General features: G+C 44.7%; 2 protein-coding genes across 3 annotated transcripts; one reads left to right on the top strand and one right to left on the bottom strand.

The window, feature by feature from the left end:
• Positions 1-2816: 2816 nt before the first annotated feature.
• C10H5orf52 (chromosome 10 C5orf52 homolog) lies at positions 2817-10379 on the bottom strand. 2 transcript variants are annotated; one of them, XM_070762384.1, is made up of 3 exons: positions 10329-10379; positions 3783-3891; positions 2817-3074 (listed from the first exon to the last, which is right to left on the bottom strand). In XM_070762384.1, the coding sequence occupies exons 1-3, from the start codon at positions 10346-10348 to the stop codon at positions 2829-2831; spliced, it is 375 nt and encodes a 124-aa protein (XP_070618485.1). In that variant the 5' UTR covers positions 10349-10379; the 3' UTR covers positions 2817-2828. The 2 variants fall into 2 exon arrangements, with proteins under 2 accessions (XP_070618485.1, XP_070618484.1); XM_070762383.1 differs by lacking the exon at positions 10329-10379 and adding an exon at positions 4755-5028.
• Positions 7490-11048, top strand: DUSP18 (dual specificity phosphatase 18). The gene is made up of 2 exons (XM_070762382.1): positions 7490-7563; positions 9911-11048. The coding sequence occupies exon 2, from the start codon at positions 9963-9965 to the stop codon at positions 10539-10541; it is 579 nt and encodes a 192-aa protein (XP_070618483.1). The 5' UTR covers positions 7490-7563; positions 9911-9962; the 3' UTR covers positions 10542-11048.
• Positions 11049-12358: the final 1310 nt, after the last annotated feature.

The following is a 12358-nucleotide window of genomic DNA, read 5'->3' as shown; positions in this document are numbered from 1 at the left end:
GCGAGAGGGTGGCTTTAGGATTTGTAGGCCGCTTTATAGCGGTTATAGGCCGCTTTATAGGACTTTAGAACTTATAGGCCGCTTGGACATTAAGTGTTGTACCACATGATTCTGGACAAATGTATCTTTTTTTTTAATGTACACTGAGAGCATCTGCACCAAGACAAAATCCTTGTGTGTCCAATCACCCTTGCCCAATAAAATTCTATTCTATTCCATAAGACTTTAGGACTTATAGTCCACTTTATATCGGAATTATAGGAGTACAAGTGCACCAGAGTGCCTTCTGTCCCCTGTCCTATTGCTCTCCTATATCTCCTATACCTTTCTTATATTCCTATATCTTTTCATCTATTCTTTCATTGATATGTTCTATTACTATATCTTTTTTTCTATTCTTTCTTAGATATACTTTACTATGAGTATCTCCTCTGTAACCTTCATCATGTATTTTAGGTATGTGTACTGTATATAGATGTATACCCACTAAAACCCTCATTGTGTATTGGACAAAATAAATAAATAAAAATAAATAAAATAAATAAATTATAGGCCACTTCATAGGGCTTTAGGACTTAAAGGCCACTTTATAAGGCTTCAAAACTTATAGGATGCTTTATAGAGCTTTAGAATTTACAGGCCGCTTTATAGGACTTTGCAACCTCAGGCAGCCAGACCCCAACTCCCAGAGTTCCCTCTGCCCGCCCGTGCGGGGCGTTTGGGAGTTGTAGTCCTTCCCCTCACGACTTGAAATGTGGAGTTGGGGGCGGCAGAGAGACAGGGTCCCTTTCCCAAAGGGAGCGAGAGGATGGATTTAAAACTTATAGGCCACTTTATAGAGCTTTAGAACTTACCGCTTTATAGGACTTTGCAACCTGAGGCGGCCAGACTCCAACTCCCAGAGTTCCCTCTGCCCGCCCACGCAGGGCGTTTGGGAGTTGTAGTCCTTCCCCTCACGACTTGAAATGTGGAGTTGGGGGCGGCGGAGAGACAGAGACTATTATTAGTATTAGTATTACAGTGGTCCCTCGATTTTCGCGGGTTCGAACTTCGCGAAACGGCTATACCACGTTTTTTCAAAAATATTAATTAAAAAATACTTTGCTGGTTTTTTCCCTATACCACGGTTTTTCCCGCTCGATGACGTCATACGTCATCCCAAACTTTTGTCCACCTTTAATAAATATTTTTTTTAATAAACTTTAATAAATAAACATAGTGAGTAATAATCTAAATGGTTGCTAAGGGAATGAGAAATTGCAGTTTAGGGGTTTAAAGTGTTAAAGGAAGGCTTGTGATACTGTTCATAGCCAAAAATAGTGTATTTACTTCCGCATCTCTACTTCGCGGAAATTCGACTTTCGCGGGCAGTCTCGGAACGCAACCCCCGCGAAAATCGAGGGAACACTGTACAGTATTTACACTAGGGCTCCTACTGGAGCCAAAAAAGTTTCCAAACATGTAAAAACTGCCATCTACTGGCTGTTACATGGAATGACAGAGCTATTTGGCGTAGCTCGAAGTCTGGGGAGTCTGCAGAGAGGGGTGGCATACAAATCTAATAAATTATTTATTATTATTATTATTATTATTATTATTATTATTATTATTATTATTATTATTATTATTTTACACTAGGGCTCCGACTGGAGCCAAAAAAGTTTCCAAACATGTAAAAACTGCCATCTACTGGCTGTTACATGGAATGACAGAGCTATTTGGCGTAGCTCGAAGGCTGGGGAGTCTGCGGAGAGAGGTGGCATACAAATCTAATAAATTATTATTATTATTATTATTATTATTATTATTATTATTATTATTATTTTACACTAGGGCTCCTACTGGAGCCAAAAAAGTTTCCAAACATGTAAAAACTGCCATCTACTGGCTGTTACATGGAATGACAGAGCTATTTGGCGTAGCTCGAAGTCTGGGGAGTCTGCAGAGAGGGGTGGCATACAAATCTAATAAATTATTATTTATTATTATTATTATTATTATTATTATTATTATTATTATTATTATTATTATTATTATTTTACACTAGGGCTCCTACTGGAGCCAAAAAAGTTTCCAAACATGTAAAAACTGCCATCTACTGGCTGTTACATGGAATGACAGAGCTATTTGGCGTAGCTCGAAGTCTGGGGAGTCTGCAGAGAGGGGTGGCATACAAATCTAATAAATTATTATTTATTATTATTATTATTATTATTATTATTATTATTATTATTATTATTATTATTTTACACTAGGGCTCCGACTGGAGCCAAAAAAGTTTCCAAACATGTAAAAACTGCCATCTACTGGCTGTTACATGGAATGACAGAGCTATTTGGCGTAGCTCGAAGGCTGGGGAGTCTGCGGAGAGAGGTGGCATACAAATCTAATAAATTATTATTATTATTATTATTATTATTAATTTACACTAGGGCTCCGACTGGAGCCAAAAAAGTTTCCAAACTTGTAAACACTGCCATCTACTGGCAGTGGAATGACAGAGCTATTTGGCGTAACTCGAAGGCTGGGGAGTCTGCTGAGAGGGGTGGCATACAAATCTAATAAATTATTATTATTATTATTATTATTATTATTATTGTTGTTGTTGTTGTTATTATTATTTATTTTATTATTATTATTATTTATTTTATTATATTGTTATATTATTATTATTATTATTATTATTATTATTATTATTATTATTATTATTTAGCATCAAGAAAACCAACTGATGGGATGAGTGGGGGGGTCCCCCCCCCAACACATTTTATTCTGATGAAATGGCCAGGTAAAACGCCATTTTCCCAGTACAGTAGTGTGTTTTGCGGTTATTTGAGTCGGCTCATCTTTGCCAAGGATTTGGCCGAATCGGGGATGTGGCTTCCCCTGATCATAAAACGTGAGCCTAATTCTCGCATCTGGGCCCGGTAGTCGATCTCTTCCAACATCTTCTGATAATAGTTGTGTTCTTTCTTCCACTGGTAGGTCTTTTTCTGTTGGTTCTGGAGAAAGCGCCTTTTCATCTGGTCTAAGAGATTCTCGGCTTTCTTTTTCCTGCCTTCAATTTGCTGCTTCTGGGGGGGGGAAACAACCAAAAAGGAAGCTACGATTTAGAGAAGGAAATTAAGTGTGAAAACCATACAAACATAGAAGATTGACGGCAGAAAAAGACCTCCTGGTCCATCTAGTCTGCCCTTATACTATTTCCTGTATTTTATCTTACAATGGATCTATGTTTATCCCAGGCGTGTTTAAATTCAGTTCCTGTGGATTGACCAACCACGTCTGCTGGAAGTTTGTTCCAAGCATCTACGACTAAGTTAAATAATATTTTCTCACGTTGCTTCTGATCTTTCCCCCAACTCTTCAGATTGTGTCCCCTTGTTATTGTGTTCACTTTCCTATTAAAAAACACTTCCCTCCTGAGCCTTATTGAACCGTTTGACATATTTAAATGTTTCGATCATGTCCCCCCTTTCCCTTCTGTCCTCCAGACTAGACAGATTGAGTTCATTGAGTCTTTCCTGATACGTTTTATGCTGAAGACCTTCCACCATTTTTGTAGCCCATCTTTGGACCCGTTCAATTTGATCCATCAATTTGTGTAGGTGAGTTCTCCAGAACTGAACGACGCTTAAATGACTGGTTTGGGGTGGGGGTTTTTTTCAGTTTTGTCATAACTTTGGCCAGGAAATGGAGGGTCACAAGTCAAGGACTGGGTTCCCGATGCACTCAAATTCCCGCCCGCCAAAATGCGGGCAAGAGGCGTGTCATCAACGTACCTTAAGCTCCTGGACCCGCTGAACGCTAACATTGTCCTGGATAATGACCTTAGCCAGGTGGCTTTTGGGAAGAAACCTCTTCAAAGCCTTTTCGCTGCAAGTTTGCTGGCTGGAGTTGGAGGGGGAGAGAGAAAGTCAGCTGGTTAGAAGGTCTCTTTGCCCACCCTGGCAAGAAATAAATATGTGGAATTTGGCACAATCCGTTGCCTTCGCCCACCGGGACAGTCGGTGGCTTTGGGAAATGAATGCAGTGTTTCTTCTCTCCACTCCCTTCTCCTTCTTCTCTTTCCTTCTTCCTTTCCTCTCTTCCTTGCCTCTCCTCCCTTGCCTCTGTTCTCCTCTTTCTCCCTCTCTTTCCTTCTTCCTTCCTTCCCTCTCCTCTTCCCACCCTTCCCTCTCTCCTTCCTTTCCTTTCCTCCTCTCCCCTTCTTTCTGTCTTTCCTTCTTCCTTTCCTCTCCTCTCCTTTCCCTTTCCCTCTCTTTCCTTTTATCCTTTCTCTCCTTTTACCTCCCTTCTTCCTTTCCTCTCCTCCTTTCCCCTTCTTCCCTCTTTCCTTCTTCCTGTCCTCTCCTCCTCTCCTTTCCCCTTCTCTCTTTCCTTCTTCCTTCCCTCTCCTCTTCCCACCCTTCCCTCTTTCCTTTCTCTCTTACTCCCCTTTCCCATTCCCTCTCTTTCCTTCTTCCTTTCCTCTCCTCTTCCCTCCATTCCCTCTCTTCTTCCTTTCCTCCTCTCCTCCTTTCCCATTCCCTCTCTTTCCTTCTTCTTTCCCTCTCTCTGCTCCTCTCTTTCCTTCCTCTTAGACTTTTTTTTGGGGGGGGAGAGCAAAAGTTTTACGCCGAGCGGCAACGGGCCGCCCGACCGGAGAGGGGAAGGGGCGAGCGAGGAAGGTCTCCGGCAGGGGGAGGAAGAGGAGAAGGGGTGCCTTCCTCCCCCTCCCCAATTTCCCCCCCAGCCCTCCTCCCCCTCCTCACCTGTACAGCACCATCACTTGGTGGTCGCGGGGCTGGAAGAAAGTCACGACGGGCTGGGGTCCCTCCGGCGCCTTCTCCATCGCCCGAACCTGCCGGCGGTTGAGTCGCGCGGGGCCAAAGCTGAGCCGGCCCAAGCGGTCACAATCGGCTCGCTCTGGCCGGTTGCCGCGGAAACGGCCGGCCGGGCTGGCGGGGGTTCTTCCTCCGCGCGGCGTCTTCGGCTCCGGAGGGCTGCGGCGACCCGGCGGCCCGAAAGAGACGAGACACCGCGGTTCCCCCGCAGCGCGGGCGGGTGAGGACGGGGGGGAGGGAGAGAGAGAGCCTCCAGGGGCGAGAGCAGCCTCCAGTCCCAGTATCCCCAGCCCCCAAGACTCAGGATGATGGGGGTCCTGAGTCCACCAAGGGAGAAAGCTGCTTTCTCCCACAATTGTGGAGGGCCATAGGGCGGAGCAAAGGATGTTGGATGAGGGGTCTTTTTAGAGTAGAGGTCTCCAACCCTGGGGTTTTAAGACTTGAGGACTCCCAGAATTTATTGATTTATTTATAAATTGATCAGTTAGAACGATTAATCTGTGGAACATCTTGCCTCTAGAAGTTGCAATTGCTCCAACACTGGACGTTTTGAATTTTGAGGTTGGATAACATTCTGTCTGAAGTAGTGTAGGGTTTCCCGCCTAAGCAGGGGGTTGGACTAGAAGACCTCCAAGGTCCCTTCCAACTCTGTTCTCTCTCTCTCTCTCTCTCTCTCTCTCTCTCTCTCTCTCTCTCTCTCTCTCTCTCTCTCTCCCCCCCCTACCTATCTACCTACCTACCTATTGATATAGATATAGATTAGATATATAGATATAGATATATAGATATAGATATAGATTGTTCTGAGTTTGGGTTTTACCCCGTGTAATATTTTGAGTGTCTATGCGACGTTTCGGTGAAATCACATTCACCATCATCAGGCTGACGTTGTTAGCTTCGTGCTGCTTTGAATATATTGAATGAATCAATATGAATCAATATAAATATAGATTAGATATACAGTGTTCCCTCAATGTTTGCGGGTTCAAACTTCGCGAAAAGTCTATACCACGGTTTTTCAAAAATATAAATTAAAAAATACTTTGCGGTTTTTTCCCCCCTATAACAAGGTTTTCCCCGCCTGATGACGTCATATGTCATCGCCAAACTTTCATCCGCCTTTAATAAATATTTTTTTAATAAACTTTAATAAACATGGTGAGTAATAATCTAAATGGTTGCTAAGGGAATGGGAAATTGCAATTTAGGGGTTTGAAGTGTTAAGGGAAGGCCTGTGATACTGTTCATAGCCAAAAATAGTGTATTTACTTCCGCATCTCTACTTCGCGGAAATTCGACTTTCGCAGGCGGTCTCGGAACGCATCCCCCGCGAAAACTGAGGGAACACTGTATAGATATAGATGATATATAGATATAGATTGTTCTGAGTTCGGGTTTTACCCCGTGTAATATTTTGAGTGTCTATGCGACGTTTCGGTGAAATCACATTCACCATCATCAGGCTGAAGTTGTTAGCTTCGTGCTGCTTTGAATATATTGAATGAATCAATATGAATCAATTAGAGATATATAGATATACAGTGATACCTTGTCTTACAAACTTAATTGGTTCCGGGATGAGGTTCTTAAGGTGAAAAGTTTGTAAGATGAAACAATGTTTCCCATAGGAATCAATGGAAAAGCGATTAATGCGTGCAAGCCCAAAATTCACCCCTAGGATTCCCCTGAGGCTCCCCTCCATGGGAAACCCCACCTCCAGACTTCTGTGTTTTTGCAATGCTGAGGGGAATCCCAGCAGGGGAATCCCAGCACTGCAAAAACGAGTGCTTTGCTGGCAACGGAAGTCCGGAGGTGGGGTTTCCCAGCGAAGGGAGCATCAGTGAAATCGCAGCATTGAAAAAACACCGAAGTCCTCGAAACCCCACCTCCGGACCTCTGTGTTTTTGCAATGCTGCAATTTCACTGAGGCTCCCCTCGCTGGGAAACCCCACCTCCGGACTTCCGTTACCAGAGAAGCGCCTGTTTTTGCGCTGCTGGGATTCCCCGGCAGCATCACAAAAACATGGAAGTCCAGAGGTGGGGTTTCCCATGGAGGGTAGCCTTAGGGGAATCCCAGCAGTGCAAAAACGGGTGCTTCGCTGGCAATGGAAGTCCAGAGGCGGGGCATCCCAGTGGTGGTGGCGTTTTTGTAGATTTTCACGGGTATATGTATGTAGATTGTTCTGAGTTCGGGTTTTGCCCCGTGTAATATTTTGAGTGTCTATGCGACGTTTCGGTGAAATCACATTCACCATCATCAGGCTGAAGTTTTAAGCTTCGTGCTGTTGTAAATATGGAATGTTTGCAACTGCCATTTCTTCCTTATATATAGTGTTAGGGGTGGAGATTTAGTTTGAATGTAGCAAATAGATTGGGTGACTATGTTTTAGTGATTTGATTGGTTGGTGGAATCACAATTACTTGAAGGATTGACATGGTGATTATTATGAAATGTTTTTTTTGTTTAAGGCTGGTTTCCAAATCTCTGGTAGGCGGGACGTATCATCTCTTTTGTTTACCCCCCCTCTGCATAAACACAAGAGATGATACGTCCCGCCTACCCGGGTTCGGGGTATATATATCATGTAAGCGTCCAAGGGCTGTCCCTTTGTACACTGGTTTTCATTCATCCCACACTTCCTTCTTCCTAGGTATACCCTTCGCAAGTTTCCCCCGTGACCCGACCGGGGAGACAAAAGGACATGTGAGGTTTCTCTGGAAAGGCACTTTTGCAAAGGTAGGGTTTTCAAAAGGGGTCAAGCCTCCCCCCCACCTCCACAGGGGTAGAGATGATGGCTGCTACCTTCCTATCACGCAGCCTCTGAATACATCGCTCAAAAAAACCCAAAAAAAACCCCCAGCCCCCATTTGCAATGCCCATGGACCAGTATTTGTCCAATGCAGTGGTTCTCAGCCTGGGGGGTCTGGACCCCTTTGGGGGTCGAATGACCGTTTCACAGGAGTCGCCTAAGACCTTCATGGGAAAAGACAAATTTCCCACAGCGTTAGGAACTAAAGCTTCTATCCTGGCGCCTTGGAGGGCATTTTTACAAGCTTAAAGCTCCGTTGGGAGAATTGGCTCTAGGCTTATGGTTGGGGGTCACCACAACATGAGGGGTTGCAGCATTAGAAAGTTGGAGAACCACTGATTTAGAGAGGGAGGGAGGTGGAGAGAGACAGAGAGGATAGATAGATTGATCCCACTGAAACTTACACACAAGAAAGATGTTTCTTCTACACTCCCTGTTTTTCCACGTCCCGTTCTGTGGCCTTCCTCCAGCGAGACACAAGGGCGTCTATGACCTGTCGGTACCACTCCTTGTTCTGCTCACGAAGCCATTTCTGCACTGTGGTGGCATCCCCCTCTGTGCCCAGCGACTAACCGTACTTCTGTCGACTGCAGATTCTCCATAGACTGTCGACAAACGTTTGTGAATGTCCCCAACAGTTTCTTTTCTCCGCAGCGAGAAATTCAAATTACAACACGCTGCTTGTAACGTACGTCACTTGCAGGCGCCATTTCAAAACATGGCTGCAGCTACGCTATCTTGTCTGGAGAAAAGCAAAATTTACACACCTATTCCTGACCATTCAGATAATGTCTATCTAAACTTTCGCATTCGTACCATTACTGTAGGCTGAGAAAAAAAATGGGGTGCATTACTTTCTGGGTGACACTCGTGTAAAAGAAGTGGGGGGGGGGGGAGAAATGATTGAGAACATTAAATTTGGCTGGGTTCACACACCGTACGCTAAACTCAACAGGGTGGAGGGAATTATACATGCACAGCAAACCGAACTATAGTGTGACTTAGTGTGACTAAGAAAACACTTGTCGCAGTTCTCCAACATTGAATCAGAGGCCACCCCAGTGATCCGAATGCTGCCTTGGAGCAGCGGTCCCCAAACTACGGCCTGCGGGCCACATGCGGCCCACCGAGGCCATTTATCCGCCCCGCTGGTGAGTGACAAAAGCACAGGGAAAAGAGAGAGAGAAAGAAAGAAAAGGGAAAGAGAGGGAGGGAAGGAGAAGTGGAGAGGAATGAAGGAGAGAAGGAAGGAAGGAGAAATGGAGGGAACAAGGAAGAAAGGAAGGAAAGAAGGAAGAATGAAATGAATGGAGGGACAGAGGAAGGAAGGACTGTTTTTTGGGGGGGGGGTTATTTTTTTAAAATTTTTCTCTTAACATACATTCAAACAACACAGTATACCATCTAATTTTCCATGAATAAAATGCAAGTATTTTGTTAGCAACTAATATCAATCATCAAAAAAGTTGCAAAAGTTTTTTTTTCTAATTTTGCCATCCAGTTACATTCATTTTCTTTCAATTAAATTCCCTCCTTAACGTTCCTTCAAAAAGTGCAACACCAATTATATTTCTAACTTATTAACCGTTATGCCAAAGTGCTTCCTTCTTTCTTTATACATTTTTCTATAAACCAAGAAAACCTTGTACAGTAGTACCTCTAGATACGAGCTGCTCCACACGCGAGTATTTCAAGATACGAGCCACGAGGGGAGAGAAATTTCTGTTCCAGACCCGAGCTCAAATTCGGGATACGAGCCGAGCGTCCACTAGGTGGCGCAAGAATCCTTGCTTTTGGTTATCTCGGAGTGGAAAAACAAAGTCTAAAGCCAGATACGAGTTGCTCGACATACAAGCTCCCTTCTGGAACCAATTATACTCGTATCTAGGGGTACTACTGTATAGCCAATCAGATGTCAACAAAAGAAAATTAAAACAAAACATAAACGTATATGAATTTCAGACCTTCTCCCCCCTCTAAATAGTACGTTCCCATTTTGTTTTTTACTTTAAAACAAGGTATGTGCAGTGCGCATAGGGATTTGTTCATAGGGTTTTTTTATAGTCCGGCCCTCCAACAGTCCGAGGGACAGTGAACTGGCCCCCTGTGTAAAAAGTTTGGGGACCCCTGCCTTGGAGGGTGAGCTTTCTGAGCAATGGGTCCTTTGGGGCAGGCGGACCTCCTGCGCCCAAGACCCCAGAGTCTTCCTGCTTCTTTTGATCCACGATTTGAGAATGTCCCCCTCCTCTTTTCTTCCTTCTTTCTCTCCTTCAGCTCCCTTTAGCCAAACAAAATGACGGCGGCCTTCCCCTGAAACGGACCTCTAATGCTCGCCTTGATGAACGCAGCTTTTGGCGCCATACCCATCCTTTTCAGGAACCCGTCAATCTACGGTTTATCCCGCATCACCAACAGCCTTTTCATCAGCAATGGCGAGGCGGCTAACAACAAACTCTTCCTGTACGCTAACCGCATCACCACCATAATCAACGCCACGGTCGAAGTGGTCAACACTTACTTCCCAGACATTTACTACATCCACGTCCCGGTCCTGGACTACCCTTCCGCCCGCATTTACGACTTCTTCGACCCCGTAGCCGACAAGATCCACGCCGTGGAACAGAACCAGGGCCGGACCCTGGTCCATTGCGCGGCCGGCGTTAGCCGCTCGGCCGCCTTGTGCATTGCCTACCTGATGAAATACCGCAACATGTCTCTGTACAACGCCCACGACTGGGTGAAATCCTGCCGCCCCGTCATCCGCCCGAACCTCGGTTTCTGGGAACAGCTGGTGGAATACGAGCACCACCTCTTCGGCAAGAACAGCATCAAAATGGTGCAGTCGCCTTTGGGTTTGATCCCCGACATCTACGAAAACGAGGTCAGGGTCATGATCGCGCTGTGAGGGGTGGCGCACCCCCGAGCCGAGGCGCCACACCATATCCATGCGCGGCCTCGGCCGAGTTTGTAACCGTCATGCAAACTAGGGCTGGCAAAACCACCTTTAGCCAGAAAAAAGGGGATAATTAAACAGGGGGGGACCTCCTGGGCGTATTATTCTGTCCCAGAAATAAAACAACCACGTAAATTGGAAAGGGGGTGGGGGGAATTTAGCACACCTTTAGATAATTGGCTCTTTCTTTACTTTTAAGGCTCTGGAATAAATCCTGTTTGGAGGAATGTGGCTACTTTTTGGAGGGGATGGATTCAAACTAAGCAAACAGGGATAAGCCACAAAGCTTTTGGGCGCAATGCTAAAAAAAAGTAAAACAAAACCCTTTCGATTCCTGCCACGTTTCCAGGAAAGTGGAATTCTGAATTTCTTCCCTGCTTTAGAAGGAATTATATCGGGCTGTCCTCCTGTTCAAGCCACCTGGCCGTTTTAGGACAACATGTTCTCCGATAGTTGATTTTACTTGGGCAATGTAGCGTTTTTATGTTATTAAATGTTTCAACTTAAAAACACACACGAGGCTGCTTGTGTTCCGTGGTTTGCTTTGGCGAACAGTTGTCTCTGCCTCCCGCCTTCTAGTTCTCCGTTGTGGAGTGCTAGGCGAGTGGTCCTAGTCAGAGGAGGAGGAAGACATGAGAGTGGAAAGCCAGTGGATCGACCCACGCTATAGAACAGCGGTCCCCAAACTACAGCCCACGAGATTTTATCAATAGATATAATAAGCTCCCGAATCTCCTGTCAACTCACCGCGGTCTGCTGCTGAGCGAGGAGGCGGTACAGAGGCAAGGGGCGTGGAGGATAGGAGCAAGATAGAGAGAGAGGGAGAGAGAGAAAGAGGGAGAGATACAAAGAGGGAGGGAGAAAGAGAATGAGTGAGAGAAAGAAAGAGAGAGAGAGGGACAGAGAAAGAAAGAGAGAGAGAAAGAGGGAGAAATAGAGAGGAAGAGAGAAAGGGGGATAGATGGAAAGAGAGAGAGAGAAAAGAGAAAAATGAGAAAATGATGGAGAGAAAACGAGGGAGAGGAAAATGAAACAAATGAGAGAGAAGGAAGAAAAAAGAGAGGGAAGAGAGAAATGGAGAGGAAGGAGGGAGGGAAGGAAGGAGAAATGGAGGGAGTTTGTTGATTTAAGTTTAAATTGACTTGTTAATAAAGAAGTATAAATTACTTTATTACTTAATTATTTAATTACTTCTTTATTTTAAATATTGTATTTGTTCCCATTTTGCTTTTTACTTTAAATAAGATTTGTGCAGTGTGCATAGGGATTTGTTCATAGATTTTTTTATAGTCCAGCCCTCCAACAGTCTGAGGGACAGTAAACTGGCCCCCTGTGTAAAAAGTTTGGGGACCCCTGCTATAGAAGATGATTGAGAAGGCGAGAGGAGTTACATAGTAAAAGGCATTAGCTTACAGCCTTAGCCTATTTATTTATGTATTTATTTATTCATTCATTCATTCATTCATTCATTCATTTATTTATTGGATTTGTATACCGCCCCTCTCCGCAGACTCGGGCGGCTAACAACAGTAACAAAACAGTATAATCCAATACTAAAAAACAGTTAAAACCCATTATATAAAAAACCAATCATACATACAGACATACCATGCATAAAATTTTAAAGGCCTAGGGGGAAAGTGTATCTCAATTCCCCCATGCCTGGCGGCAGCGGTGGGTTTTAAGCAGCTTATGAAAGGCAAGGAGGGTGGGGGCAATTCTAAACTCTGGGGGCAGTTGGTTCCAGAGGGCCGGGGCTGCCACAGAGA

The sequence above is a fragment of the Erythrolamprus reginae genome, chromosome 10 (assembly GCF_031021105.1).
Source record: "Erythrolamprus reginae isolate rEryReg1 chromosome 10, rEryReg1.hap1, whole genome shotgun sequence".
Classification (NCBI taxonomy): Eukaryota; Metazoa; Chordata; class Lepidosauria; order Squamata; family Dipsadidae; genus Erythrolamprus; species Erythrolamprus reginae.
Note: the sequence above shows the minus strand (reverse complement) of the source record. Positions and strands in the feature narration are given on the sequence as shown.